The sequence below is a fragment of the Bombina bombina genome, chromosome 6 (assembly GCF_027579735.1).
Source record: "Bombina bombina isolate aBomBom1 chromosome 6, aBomBom1.pri, whole genome shotgun sequence".
NCBI lineage: Eukaryota > Metazoa > Chordata > Amphibia > Anura > Bombinatoridae > Bombina > Bombina bombina.
The window spans coordinates 1,051,718,481-1,051,732,055 of record NC_069504.1 but is presented as its reverse complement, the minus strand read 5'-3'; the positions used below and the strand labels follow the sequence as shown (position 1 = coordinate 1,051,732,055).

The window sequence follows — 13,575 nt, the reverse complement described above, 5'->3', positions numbered from 1 at the left end:
CTAGGTATCTTGTATCCCTCTATATCAAGGATCTCCGTTAAACCCTATAGTTATAGCAGCCATTGGCTACATATTTTGTTTTTGTAGGCCTGTACCTATAGTCAGTATCTCAATGAGAGGCTGCTGACTCTTGCCCATTTAAGACATATTATTTTGGGATGATAAAAGATAATTACTAGGCCTCATTTCAATAGATTTTGTGTGTTCGGCCTTAACCGTTGGCTGGAGACTGTGGTCTCTCCAAAAAATAACTAGCTATAAGATACTTTGTGTCTGAGAAGCTATATACTTTTTAATTCTTACTAACTGTATACAGGTAGCCCTCAGTTTACGCCGGGGTTAGGTTCCAGAAGGAATGGTTGTAAATCGAAACCGTTGTAAATAGAATCCCAGTTTATAATGTAAGTCAATGGGAAGTGAGGGAGTTAGGTTCCAGGCCCCTCTCAAAATTGTCATAAGTAACACCTAATACATTATTTTTAAAGCTTTGGAATGAAGACTTTAAATGCTAAACAGCATTATAAACCTAATAAAATAATCACACAACACAGAATATATAATTAAACTAAGTTAAATGAACAAAAACATTTGCTAAACAGCATTATAAACCTAATAAAACAATCACACAACACAGACTTCACTTGCATTTTTCTGCAAACAGTTCTTTCTATGCATTCCAATCTGGACTGATTTATAGACAGGAAGATCTTGTTCCTTTGAAATCTGCTCGATAGCTCAGATCTGGTTAAACTGATTAATTTTAGCTTGCTTGGCTTTGCTGAAACACAAGTGGACAGCTCCACCTACTGGCTATTTTAATAAATGCACTGCTTCTCAATGCTTTTCAATAGCAGTCACATGACTGGAAAAAAAGGTTGTTATTGTGAAACGGTGTAAATTGAACCGTTGTAAACCGAGGGTCACCTGTACTCACATACACTATTGTTTTTTTGTTGCACAGATACCAAAGGATTTAAAAAAAAAAAAAAAGAAAAAAAAAAAGGGGTTCTCTCTTTGTGGCTACGTTTTCATAGCCAAGTAAGGGTGCTAATATTTAATTATCACAACTTAATTTTGCACTGCTTTTCATCACTTTTAAAGTCACTTGATTTCCACTTACACTTATGATAAGTGGTCTTTTTTTTGTAGAGATACATAAATATAATTACACAACACATTTTTATTTTTCAGCTGACTTTGTTATTTATACTTTGTTAGTTTATGGATAAGTTTATCAGCTCAAACAAATTTAAGTCACCTATAATGCCTCCTAAACAAAGAGATTAAAAGTCACTTAGATTTAGCTATGGAAGGGCTTAATGAATCTGTCCCTCTGTCTGCTCTCTATATTGATACCAATAATTTGTTAAAACAAATATCAGAAATTGTCTTCCCCCAATTCGAGGGTATTAAGAAAGATAATATATTCCTGGAAGTTAAACAATTTGCAGTAAGAATCTTTGAAGTTAAAAAACAGGGTGTAAGATTTAGAAGACAATAGAAATCTTCAACAAGATAGTATAAAAAAAGAACAGGAAGAAAAGCTCCAGTTTCTCCAGAAACGGTTAGATGATCTGAAAGACAGATCACGCAGAAACAATTTTAAGATTATTGGTCTCCCAGAAACAACAGAATATAATGACCTCCTTCACTTTGTCTCAAATACACTCCCCCAGGCCCTAGGCAAGACTTCTGATAAGCTTCCTATTCTAATTGAAAGGGCCCATGGGCTAGGTGTTAGCAAACCTCAAGAAGATACAGCCCTCTATAAAAGACCAGTAATGTTTAAATGCTTCAACTTTCAAGATAAAATTCAAATCCTCAGACTTTATTAATCTAAACTAAAATTAATCCTTTTTCAATTTATGGAAACCATATTTTAATATTCCAAGATTATTCAGCGGTTACTCTGAATAAAAGAAAAGAGATGGCCCTATATTGTACTCAACTTATAAAAAAGGGGATACAAACATCTTTGATCTATCCTGCAAAATTTAAAATATGGCATGAAACTAAGCTGACAATAATTGAGAAACCACATAAAGCTAGAGAGGTTCTCTCAAGGCTAGACAATAATGAATAGAGACAGGGGTGTACGGAATTCCCTTTTTTAGCGTGGTCAGGTCTGTTAGGATGGCCGGTTTGGTTAGGTTTTGGTGTTTTTGTTTTTTAAAGAGATGAAGGATTCTATTGAATTCAATGCCTGGAATGTAGCGGGGGATAACCTAGAAAGTTAAAACTTAAGATATCTGGCGTATCCAAAACCCAGATGTGAAAGTATATACTTGTGAATCTAAATCTCATTGTACATTGTCAAGAATTGATATGTTTTTGGTTGGAAAACCTCTTTGCTCTGATTTAAAAACCTGATATTAAAGAGGTCCTGATATTGGATCATGCAATAATTTCTATGTCAATTAATTTTCCAATATTTTTTTCATATGAAAAAAATATTGGAAACATTTTCTTTCCAACATTCCTCTTACAGGATTTCAGTTTCAGGGATTGGTTGATTGAAAGAAAGATGGAATTCAATCATTTTAATCACGAGTATCTCCCCAAAATAGAGATATTCAGGGTGACAGCCAAGGCTGTCCTCAGAGGAGAGATCAAAGCTTAAATGGTTAAAAGGAAGAGATACATGAATTTGAGAGAACTCTAACTTTCTAATCAACTTAGAAATAAATACAGAACATACATAGAATGTCAAAGTGAAGATAATTGGAAAAAATATCAAAAAGCAAAACTTGAAAGAGAAACATTTTTCAATCAATAAACGGTCCGGTCAGAAATTAAAAAACAAAAGAAGCAATTTTTAATAAATATGGGCATAGATCAGCAAAGTTTTTGGTCAATTTAGTGAAGAGCAGGAAAAAAAAGATTTATATAGAAGCAATCAGAACGGGAGATACCTGATTGATTAATCAAAGATATACAGGATACGTTTTAGTAATTCTTTCAAAAAGTATATAATAAGGAACCTATATCTGAAATTAATAAGAAACATTTCTGGAGGAATTTAAAGCTTCCAAGGATCTCAGCAGAGCATCTCTTTGATTTGAATAAAGAAATACAGATAGAAGAAATCTATCAGGCTCTAAAAAATTCTGCTAACTCAAGAGCTCCAGGACCAGATCAGATTTATTAGAGCAAGTTACACCAGTTTAGTCTGCTGTTTATTATTATAGAAAAAATACTATGACCTCTAATCTCTTTACACAATCCAATGTTGTCTTGATATTAAAAAAAGATAAGGATGCCAAGCTTATGGACTCATATCGCCCTATCTCTTTGCTTAACTGCGACTATAAAATCCTTACATCCAGTTTAGCTTATCGCCTTAAAAGGTCCTAGCCCCCTTATACATCCAGACCAGACATGATTTATGCAAGGGAGAACAGTAAGAAATATTTTAGGACAGTGCTAACTTAGATATTAGAATATTATTGGGATAAAGTATACGATAGATTACCTAAAAAGCAGAAACCTTCAGATTTTGTTTTAATTACCCTAGATGCCGAAAAGGCGTTTGATTCAATATCCTGGGTACATTTATTTACTTCTATAGAAACATTTGGAATGACTAGTCATTTCTTGAACTTCATTATAAAAATCCTACCTCTCACTTAGCAGTAATGGTGAGGGACTAGGCAAGGTTGCCCACTCTCGCCACTGTTATTTAATATTTCATTAGAACCTATGGCTGTTCTCTGTAGGAGTGAGTTAGAGGGTGTCTTAATTGGAGAAAGAAAATGTGTTCTGTCTCTTTATATGAGGAACACAAATGAATCATTTCCAAAGTTATTAGATATTTTAAAAACCTTTAGCTCCTTCTCAGGATAAAAAATAAATGCTAACAAATCAGAGATATTATGGATTATCAAGCAGAAGAATAGTCTGATAGAAAATAAAATACCTTGGAATAGTATTATCTAAAAATACAAATCATTGGTATGAACTAAACGATCCCCAGTTGTGGGCCAACATCTTTTCCTTACTCGAGGACTGGTCGAGACTTCCCTTATCTCTTTCTGCAAAAGTAAGTCTGATTAAAATTATACTATTCCCTAAAATCTTTTTTCTTATACAAAACCTCACACTATTCATATACAACAAAGACCTATGAAAATTTTACTCCCATTGTTCTAAGTTATTTTGGGCCAATAGTAAACACATCTCTATACAAAGGCTCTCACGATTAAAATAAGATGGAGGACTAGCATTACCAGATATTAAATTATATAACTGGGCAAGCATGGCTAAAATAGCTCTGGGCTGGCTCTCGGGCTCTGATTATATCTCCAGTTATCAAGTGTAAGAGAACCTCTCTACTCCATATTCACTTAAAGCTTTATTGTATATCCCTAAAATTGAAATGCTAAAAATCAATATTCTTAAAAATACTATTGGTAATGTAATCAGAGCATGGAATAAAATCTGTAAAGGGCTAAATGTAGACAACTCTGTATCTAAATTTCTACCGATTCAGGGGCACCCTGAATTTAAACCAGGCCTTGACTCAAAAGATTTTTAAGACATGGGCCCAAAAAGATCTTAAGCTACTATTTCAACTCAAAGGTGAAACTACAAATTCTATTAAGCTTTTTGATAATCTGGTACAAGAATTTAAACTGAATAAAGAATTTTTTGCCTACCTGCAGGCGAGACATTTTATATTTAAAAAAAAGTTTTTTTTTGAGAAAGAGACATGGTCTATGGGGCCCTTAGAAGCGGTAACTAAGCTATACCATGTAGGTATTTGTTCTACCTCCCTTTTATATAATTATTTGATTTCAAATCAAGGCAAAATAGATCTAAGAAAACTGTATTCTAAGTGGTTAGTAGATTTTGAAGATCTTCAATTTGAGATTTTTAAAAAGAGCGTCTCTGGGGGCAGAGTTAGCTCTGAGTCTGAATGGTTGCACGCTGCCATAGCTCTGGCTATATATTATTAATAACTATATATTTGGCCATTTAGCTCAGCTTAATTAATTTTAACAGGGTGCCTACTAGTTCACAGACCTTAAATAAGAAACCTGAAGTTTGGGGGACATAGTGGAGTCTAGCAATTCCGCTTGTGTTTGTGGCGTTGTTCGGTGAGGCCTTGTGAGAACGGCCATCTTTCAAACTACGAGAGGAGGTTAAATAGTGAAAGGGAGAAGGATCCTAAGAGGCACTTTCCAGCACCAAAGAGTTATCATATCTGTAAGGACGGTGGAGATACAGAGAGCTTTACCGGTAATGGAGACACCACAACACTTCATTACATAGGAACTAAGCCTCAGCAACATTTCTGTAGAGAACTAATATTGGCGAGCCACGGCTGCATTATAGTACCCATGACCATCATGGAACCTGCTCACTATATACTTGACAACATCAGGGTTCTTCTGCAGAAATATCAGCTTACCTTTGCAGAGACTTTGCGATTCGCTATGGAGTCACCTAATACAGGCGACCCAGAAACGACCCAGGTGAAACCGGGTGATATGCTCTTGTGCGGATTAGCGCAATGCGATGGCACATCACAGAGTGAGACTCCACTTTCCAAAAAGGGGACTAGAGACTTGCATTCGGAGTCTGACACTTGCGAGGTGCAAATATGTATGCAGAACCCTAGCGATCGCAAGCAAGCCACACTGAACCCCATACTGATCGTCAAGAGAAAAACACATACTACCTCAAAAGCGGCAAGGCAACAAATGAATGCTGATCCTTTTCCATTTCAAATATATACACACACACATATATATATATATATATATATATATATATATATATATACATATATACACACACACACACACACACATGTATACATTAACCCCTTAAGGACCAGCGACGTACCCTGTATGTCACTAGCCTTTTTTTGGGACTTGATTGTTTTAAAGCGCGGTCTTGCCACCAGCTTTGAGACTGCTCTATTGCACAAATCCTGCTGGAGGGAGCGCATTAATAGCGTGTTCTTGTTAGACTTGTGCTATTATGTCCTGAAAAAACCCTTAACGACCAGTGACATACAGGGTACATTGTGGTCATTAAGAGGCTAAGATTGCCACATAAATTAGAAAAAAAAAAATATATATATATTTTTTATATAGCAAAACTGGTCTAGATTGCCTAAGGAAGCCATGACTACCCTGGTTCTGGTGGTTCAACAGATCACTCAGTGCTATGGGGTTTTGTGATGCTATGCAAATAAATGACAATAATAATTAGTTATATTACATATTATAAATTTATGTGAAACAAGAGAGAGCAGAAACTATATATATATATATATATATATATATATATATATATACACACACACACACACATGTATGTATATATATACAAATTATTCCAAAACATTATAACATAGACAAAACATTTTAGCAGCCCTCACTCTCTGGCTCCGGGGATTTTTCAATCCCTGTTGTAAATTACAACATCAAACCACATTTAAGATGTCATTGTACATTATAACACATACTGAATGGGACATGATACCCAAATGTTGATGCATTTGAAACTGCTGCAGAATAGATGTAAAAAGCGGACTAGAAAATAACACTTGAACATCTCTATCCCCTGAAAGGGATACTAAACCCAATTTTTTTTCTTTCTTGATTCAGATAGAGCATGCAATTTTAAGCAACTTTCTAATTTACTCCTTGTCACGAACCAGTGAGGGGGTGGAAGGATTCCGTGGCATACACCAGCCTAGAGGGGTGATCTAGTGTTCTAACAACTGGGAAGGCTATGCCGCAGGTTTCTCCCTTCCCCCTTCTGCCCTGCCACTGGTGATTTGTGACGGTCATGGATACCAGGCTGCAAGAGCGATCCTTTCCCCATTGGGATTATTCTATATTTACTCCAGTCACCTTTGTTGTTGTTGCAGTGACTGAACTTTGCCCTGAAAGAGCCGATCGCTACCCTGCTTTACCGCCTTTCTACCTTACCGGGTCTTAGCTGGATTCTTCTAGAACTATTTGCCGTCTGGGATCACCAGAGATACCTGCTGGACTTTAACCTAGGTCGCTCCGGAAGCCCATTGCTCTAGGACTCCACTCTTTTGGAGACTTGTCATGCATTTGATGGGGCATGGGTTGGGGTGACTATTGAGAGGTAGCTCGCTCAAGTACCTGGGGTTTTTGACCCCCCCACCTTGGACTTTTCTTGAGCACCGCTCTGGTCCCCAGCAACGGATCATGTCGCTTTTTAGACTGTGACATCTGGGGGTCCGGGGCCCTCCAATTATACCCTAGAATGACCGACGCTCCCTTTGGATCACCCCAAACCTATGAACTGTTATGTGGGTATCTCTGTTCCTATGGCTTCTATTCTATGGAGGCACCAGGCTGTCTGGAGGGGGATAATGTTCTCTTAATTGGATTAGACTCTTATCAGATGGCAATTGTGTATAAATACTGTGCATTTGCCTGAATAAAAGAGTTCTTGTTTCACTTTAATACTGGTCTTGTCTGGTAATTAGGGTGGGCTATTTGCTAGTGTAACTTTCTAGCACTGTCGCTACAGGTTCCAGGGTTCAAGAAGCTCCTTTCTGGCGGAGAAACCTAGTCTTGGTATCCGGAGTCCGTCACATTACTATTATCACATTTTTTTTTTTGTTCTGTTGCTTTCTTCATTTAAAAAGCAGGAATGTAAAGTTCAGCAGCCAGCACACTTTAGCTTCAGCACCCTGGATAGTGCTTGCTTATTGGCAAACCAATAAACTTGCATTTTTAATATTTCCAGTGGTTAGCTGGAGGGAGGGTATAATAGCGCGTTCCTGCCACTGGCGGATGGACCTGCACTATTATTAAAAAAAACACACACACAAAAACAGGGTACATCGTGGTCATAAAGTGGCTATGTAAAAAAAAGAAAGATATTTTAATTCAAATTTTCCTCAGTAGCAACATCCCATTGTAAAGGGACTTTAAGCAGCCAATCAGGATGCTAGTCCTGGCACTTGCAAGAGAGCGTGCATCTGACATGTGCAGGAACATTCATGTTATTTAATTTCATAAAATCACAGTAAAGAAAAATGTGACAACAGCGAACCTGATTGGCTGCTGTTGTTTTTTCAAATGTGCAGCTGACAGTAGCTGAAGGATAACTTTCCACAGAGCACTTATTGTGAGCTGAAGAAATATTGAGGTAAAATATCTTCCTTATTTTCAAAGAGATGTTCATGAGATATTTTCTTCTCAACTTTTTACAGTTATGCTGCATCACTTTCATGTAATTTAGCATTTGGGTATCATGTCCCTTTAATCGCTGGGGTATGCAGATAATATTATGCAATAAGAACACAATTAGAAGAATATATTTAATAAGACAAAGAGCAAAAAACAAACAAACAAGCATGGATTCTACTTCTAAAATAGTTCTTTGGTCCATAATGTCATGGTTTGTACAAACAAGCGGTTTAAATAAAAAATGATGGATTGCTTAAAGTCAGTCTAAATAAATACGAAATTGCGTTGTCACATTCCAAATAATAGGTAGCCAGAGATCAGTACACCACAAAAATGTGAATTGCAAGCATTGTTTATATACAAGCTAATAAAATGCACAACAATGTTTATGAAAAGTTTAACCTCATTTACTGATCTGTTTAAATGTGACTACAGTGAAATACATTGAAGGCTACAGACAACCGCAAACATACAACACCACATTCATCCTCAAGACATTAATCAAATGAACACATTACTTTTAAAAGCAAATAGTGATGAAATCTGCTAGTATTCCTATTCGGTTGCACAATATCCCAGACACAACTGTGAAATGCATACAGAATTCTATTCCATCTACATGAATTTTGGCAATTGATACAGGGAAGATATAAAGAATGGCAACTCCTGCTTAGTAAATACATTTTAGATTGATTGGCTGGATGCAAACTATTATTGGCTTCCCACCGTCCAACGGTTTACAAATAATTTAATCAAAAACACAATAGATTACAAACTTCCACTAAACAACAATACCATCTTTCTGCAAACCAAAATGTAGTTTAAGTCTCGTTGATTCTCTTTCCAATATTTATGACCTTGTTTCCCTATAGGAATTTGGGAACCGCTGAAACCCCATTTCGAAAAGCTAAAATCCAGGCCCAGGTCTACATTCAACACTTAAGAGTGCCTAGACTTCATATCCAATATCACCCCTTCCCTGAACAAAGACCCAGGAACAATCTTAGAAAATGACCCGTAGTGTCCTCTTGTCTATCTTTTTGTGATATGTGATTTAGTTCTTAAAAAAACACTCACACAAAAATCCACAACTATACTATCTCAGAAGTATTTATCAACCAAAGGCTTTCTTTGTGAATATGGAGTATATGTTCTAGGTAGACAATGCCTAGGCACAAAAATCATTGCAACTATTAACACTATATTTGAGATTCCAAACATGGCCAGTGGAGGACAGGAAGGCAGCATATTGCTCATCAGATTTGAAATTCAGCAATAAACAAGATGTTGAACATGAAAAAACATCCTTAGGTTAACAATGCAGATTGGAAAGGTTGTGAAAGTTTTAATAAGCAGGTTTGTATGAAAGCAAGTAAATGGCCAGGAGAGGCATCCTGTGTATATTTTGACTTGTAGGAGTAGTTATAAGGTTACAATGACTTATAGTCTTACTTGCCCTGCCTAATTAAATAAGCCATGGTCGACTGTACCCATAAATTATTCTCAGCTTACATTTTAACCAAAAATTAACTCCACCCCTCTGGTTCAAACTCTTCTGGCGCAAGAAATCACAACTTTTGACATTCTAGACAAGTAACATTACACTCAAAGATCCATATGAACTTTATAATACATTAGTAGTCTGGTCTTTCTCTCTGTAAAACAGAAGCAGCCACTGCCAACAAAATAGTATGTGCTAAGAAAATTCCATTGTAGAGAAAAACGAAAGTGATGGCACTACTATTGTAAGATGATGATGGGATGGGCTTACACTAATACAAAATTGGCCTTTATATCCAATGATAACCGCCCATATGTGCTGTGTATTCTCAGATACTTATACAAAAACAACTTTAGAGAGTTGCAGAAAAAGCATACACTTGTAGCACTCTAATCCCATATATATTGTTATCAGTATAGGATGGTGTACAACACAAAAAATATGAATTAAAAGATTTTAACTTTAATAGGTTTAGTTAAAAATGGGTACTTTAAAATCAACTAGATAATAATAGGGTTGGTTAATGCATTATTCACCGGGATAATTACTCACCAGGGTTAATAATATTGTTTATAAGTAACGGTAATTCCATGCCATTGTGAAAGAATGAATTCATAAAGGGTATTTTAAATAAAACTTTTTACATTTTCATATAAATATAAATGTGTATAACATTATTAAATACATTTTATTTTGTAACATTTTATTTAACACAGACACACTTGCCAAGCACAAGATTGCCAACCTGTTTCTCATAATTGATCCTTGCTGATTCCTCCTGTGCCAGTACCATCTCTCGTTCTGCAGTGATTTGTACACTCTCACGCAGTGCCTCCTCCAGCTCTTCGATTCGCTCCTCCTTTTGGCGCATAACATCCTGTTGAAAGGAAGGGAGATGCTGTGATGCACGCAGACCCCTTCTATGGCACCACACAAAATGAGGTAAGAAAAAAACGGATAGGTCTTGAGAAGTCTTCATGAACAGCAAGAGAAGAGCAGAAGAGGATTAGTGCAGGAAAAGAAGATGTTAATGTCCAGAAGGTGGACAGTGATTTGATGCCAGAGGTTCCATTTGCAAACGTAGCTTAAGAATGTGGGTAACAAGAGAGCAGTTTGCTCCTGAAGGTCCATGGCCAAAAGACTTATAAAGCGCTTGACAGCAAAACTGCATGCAATGAAGTCTCTGCAGCTAAATGATTTTGAGTACCGCAAGGATTGGAATAAGGAAAGCTGCAATCATCTTACAGTCTAAATTGGCCATTAAATACAAAAAATCATATTACCAGCAAGCTGACAGCAGTATTCAGAGATTGAGACGTCTCATCACTAGTGCAGACTATGATCTCATATAATGAGAAAAATGAATCTACATTATATAAGAGATATCTTGAAAATAAAGTTACATCAATATAGTTTCATGTATTTTGTGCACAATATCACTTCAAGTCTTGTAGTTTTTCTTGAGATGTGAAAATTAATGCAGAGTGACTCTTAGATTTTTGCATTTTGTAATGTTTTCTAGGGTCTTAATCGCCAATGAAGGAGAACTTGTGATTCAATGTATTGCAGTCAGACAGAAAATGCACAGACGATTCCCCAGAGAGTAGAGTGATAAAATAGCAGAAAAGAGCAGTGTTAGGGCTCAGAGCAGGTGCAGAAGATGTGCTGTTAGTAGAAAAGATTAAGCAGCGTGATCTTGGAGACTTTCCCAAGCAAATCTGCAAAGCTGGAGCTGGTTAGTTTGCAGATGTTAGAAGATGCAGAATTTTGTGTAAACAGATGGGTTTTGTGTATAGCTTTTCTTAGCCACATCCTGATAAGACATTAAAAACCAAGGATACACCCAACAAAACACAGCATGCAGTGATCTGAAGCTTCGGCAGCAGCTGTAACCAAATGTATTTTATTCCAGTTGATCATAATGTAACAGATGTACTTCACATACTAGTAGCTATTTGCAGCACACTTAAATGGTACATGGTTATAAACACAGCTTCTTTTCAGTTTGCTCTTCTGATAAAATGGTAGACTAGGTGGTTGAAGAATTTAAATCTGAAATTCCATAAATTTATCAGACAAGCACAAGGAGCTGTAGGGTCTTACCACACACAGCAATGAAATGGTCACCAGGAGCTTTAGATAGCACAAGTTAAATCAAATTATATGGGGGGGGATGATGTCAAGGAACCATTAATTCACTGGAGGAACAATGGACAACATATACAAATCAGATCTATTTCAGGTTTGACAAACTATACCATATCGGCACAGGTCTTCTGCTGGTTACCTATGTACATCTTTTTTTCTTCGCCTAAAGTAATATTCAGTTATTTGTGGCCACACTGTCCCAAATCATCAGTAAATACCTACAATATTTTACAGCATTTTGTTAACATATCTCAAATGTGCAGAGAAACTTTGAAGTGTTAAGTTTAAAAATAAATAATAAGAAGTTGGAAAATATGTTCATCTGGATAACTTGTTGGTTATTTAGGACGTTCTGAAAATTGTGAACTCATTGCTTCTTTGCACAAGCTGTAATACAATTCTGTACCCCCGGGGTTCTATTAGTTATATATATATATATATATATATATTACAAGGCGGATTTGCACTCACACCACAAAGGACATATGCCAGGAAAAATCAAGTATCTATAAGAAGCAAGATCTGCACTCACTGGACTTGTAGTAAATGTGAACTTTAATACTGTGATGTTTCGGAGCCAAGCTGCCCCTTATTCACACTTTTGAACAGAAAGCAATAGGAAGTGTCTATCCTATGCACAGCTATGGAGTTATCTACTCCAATCAACCCATGAAATGGGCCATTTACCATTTAAAAGTCAATCTACGTATCAGACACTCCACAGGTCTCTAATTCAACCATTTTTGTTTTACAGATACGTATGCAGATTTAACTGGATAAAGAACACTGAATCTTGGGCCAAATTTAACAAAAATATCAATAAAGGTAGAAAGCCATTAGTTTTTACTTGGATAAAATTATTTATTGTATAGAATACATAGACTATTATCTAAATTTTGGATACAGCTTTAAAGGATTGCAAAGTTAGCTGGTCAATTAACACCTGAAATCAGAAATTCAGGAGAAGTAAAGTGTGTTTGTAAGGGCACATTAAAATAGACCCTGGAATAGAAGCCAGTCACATACACTGTTTATGCTTAAAGGAATACCAAACTAATTTACTCCTATTATCTATTTGTCTTCTTTCTCTTGCTATCTTTATTTGAAAAAGAAGGCATCTAAGCTAAGGAGCCAGCCAATTTTTGGTTCAGGCCCTGGACAGCATTTAGCCACCAATCAGCAAGCGCAACCCAGGTTGTGAATTAAAAATGGTCCGGCTTCTAAACTTGCATTCTTGCTTTTCAAATAAAGATAGTAAGAGAATGAAGAAAAATTAATAATAGGAGTAAATTAGAAAGTTGCTTAAAATTACATGCTCTATCTGAAACATAAAATATTAAATTTGGGTTCAGTGACCCTTTAAGAAGAGTAACTTAAGGCTGCTTAGAAGAAGAAAAAAAGATAAAATCTGAAATTACAAATATGCTATAGTGAAATATTAATTTACGTATGAGACTTTTTTTGGAATTCCATTTTTAGAAATAAACAGGGCAGTATTGTGCTCAGTAGCCCTCTGTGTTGGTCTTGTATTGCAAAGTGAATGAGAATGAGTTGCACAGCTCCAGTGGAGTCCACCTACAGTAATTGTTTTGGACTGGTGATTCCAGATCGCCCCCTCTTCCCTAAGAGACTTGCTCACAATTTCAAGGAACTGAACGCTCCTTGAGACCCTGTTACCTGGACCCCAGCCTTTTTGATGGAGGAGGGGGAGAAATTAAAGCCAGATGCTGTACTGACGCT

At 36.3% G+C, this 13,575-nt stretch overlaps 1 protein-coding gene across 4 annotated transcripts in view; it reads right to left on the bottom strand.

Moving 5' to 3' along the window:
• Positions 1–13,575, bottom strand: part of ERC1 (ELKS/RAB6-interacting/CAST family member 1) — an 871,748-nt gene that overhangs the window by 374,817 nt on the left and 483,356 nt on the right. For all 4 annotated transcript variants that reach the window (XM_053718843.1, XM_053718844.1, XM_053718845.1 and 1 more), the window contains one exon: positions 10,433–10,564. In XM_053718843.1, coding sequence (XP_053574818.1) covers positions 10,433–10,564 — 132 coding nt within the window. The remainder of the gene's footprint in view (positions 1–10,432; positions 10,565–13,575) is intronic.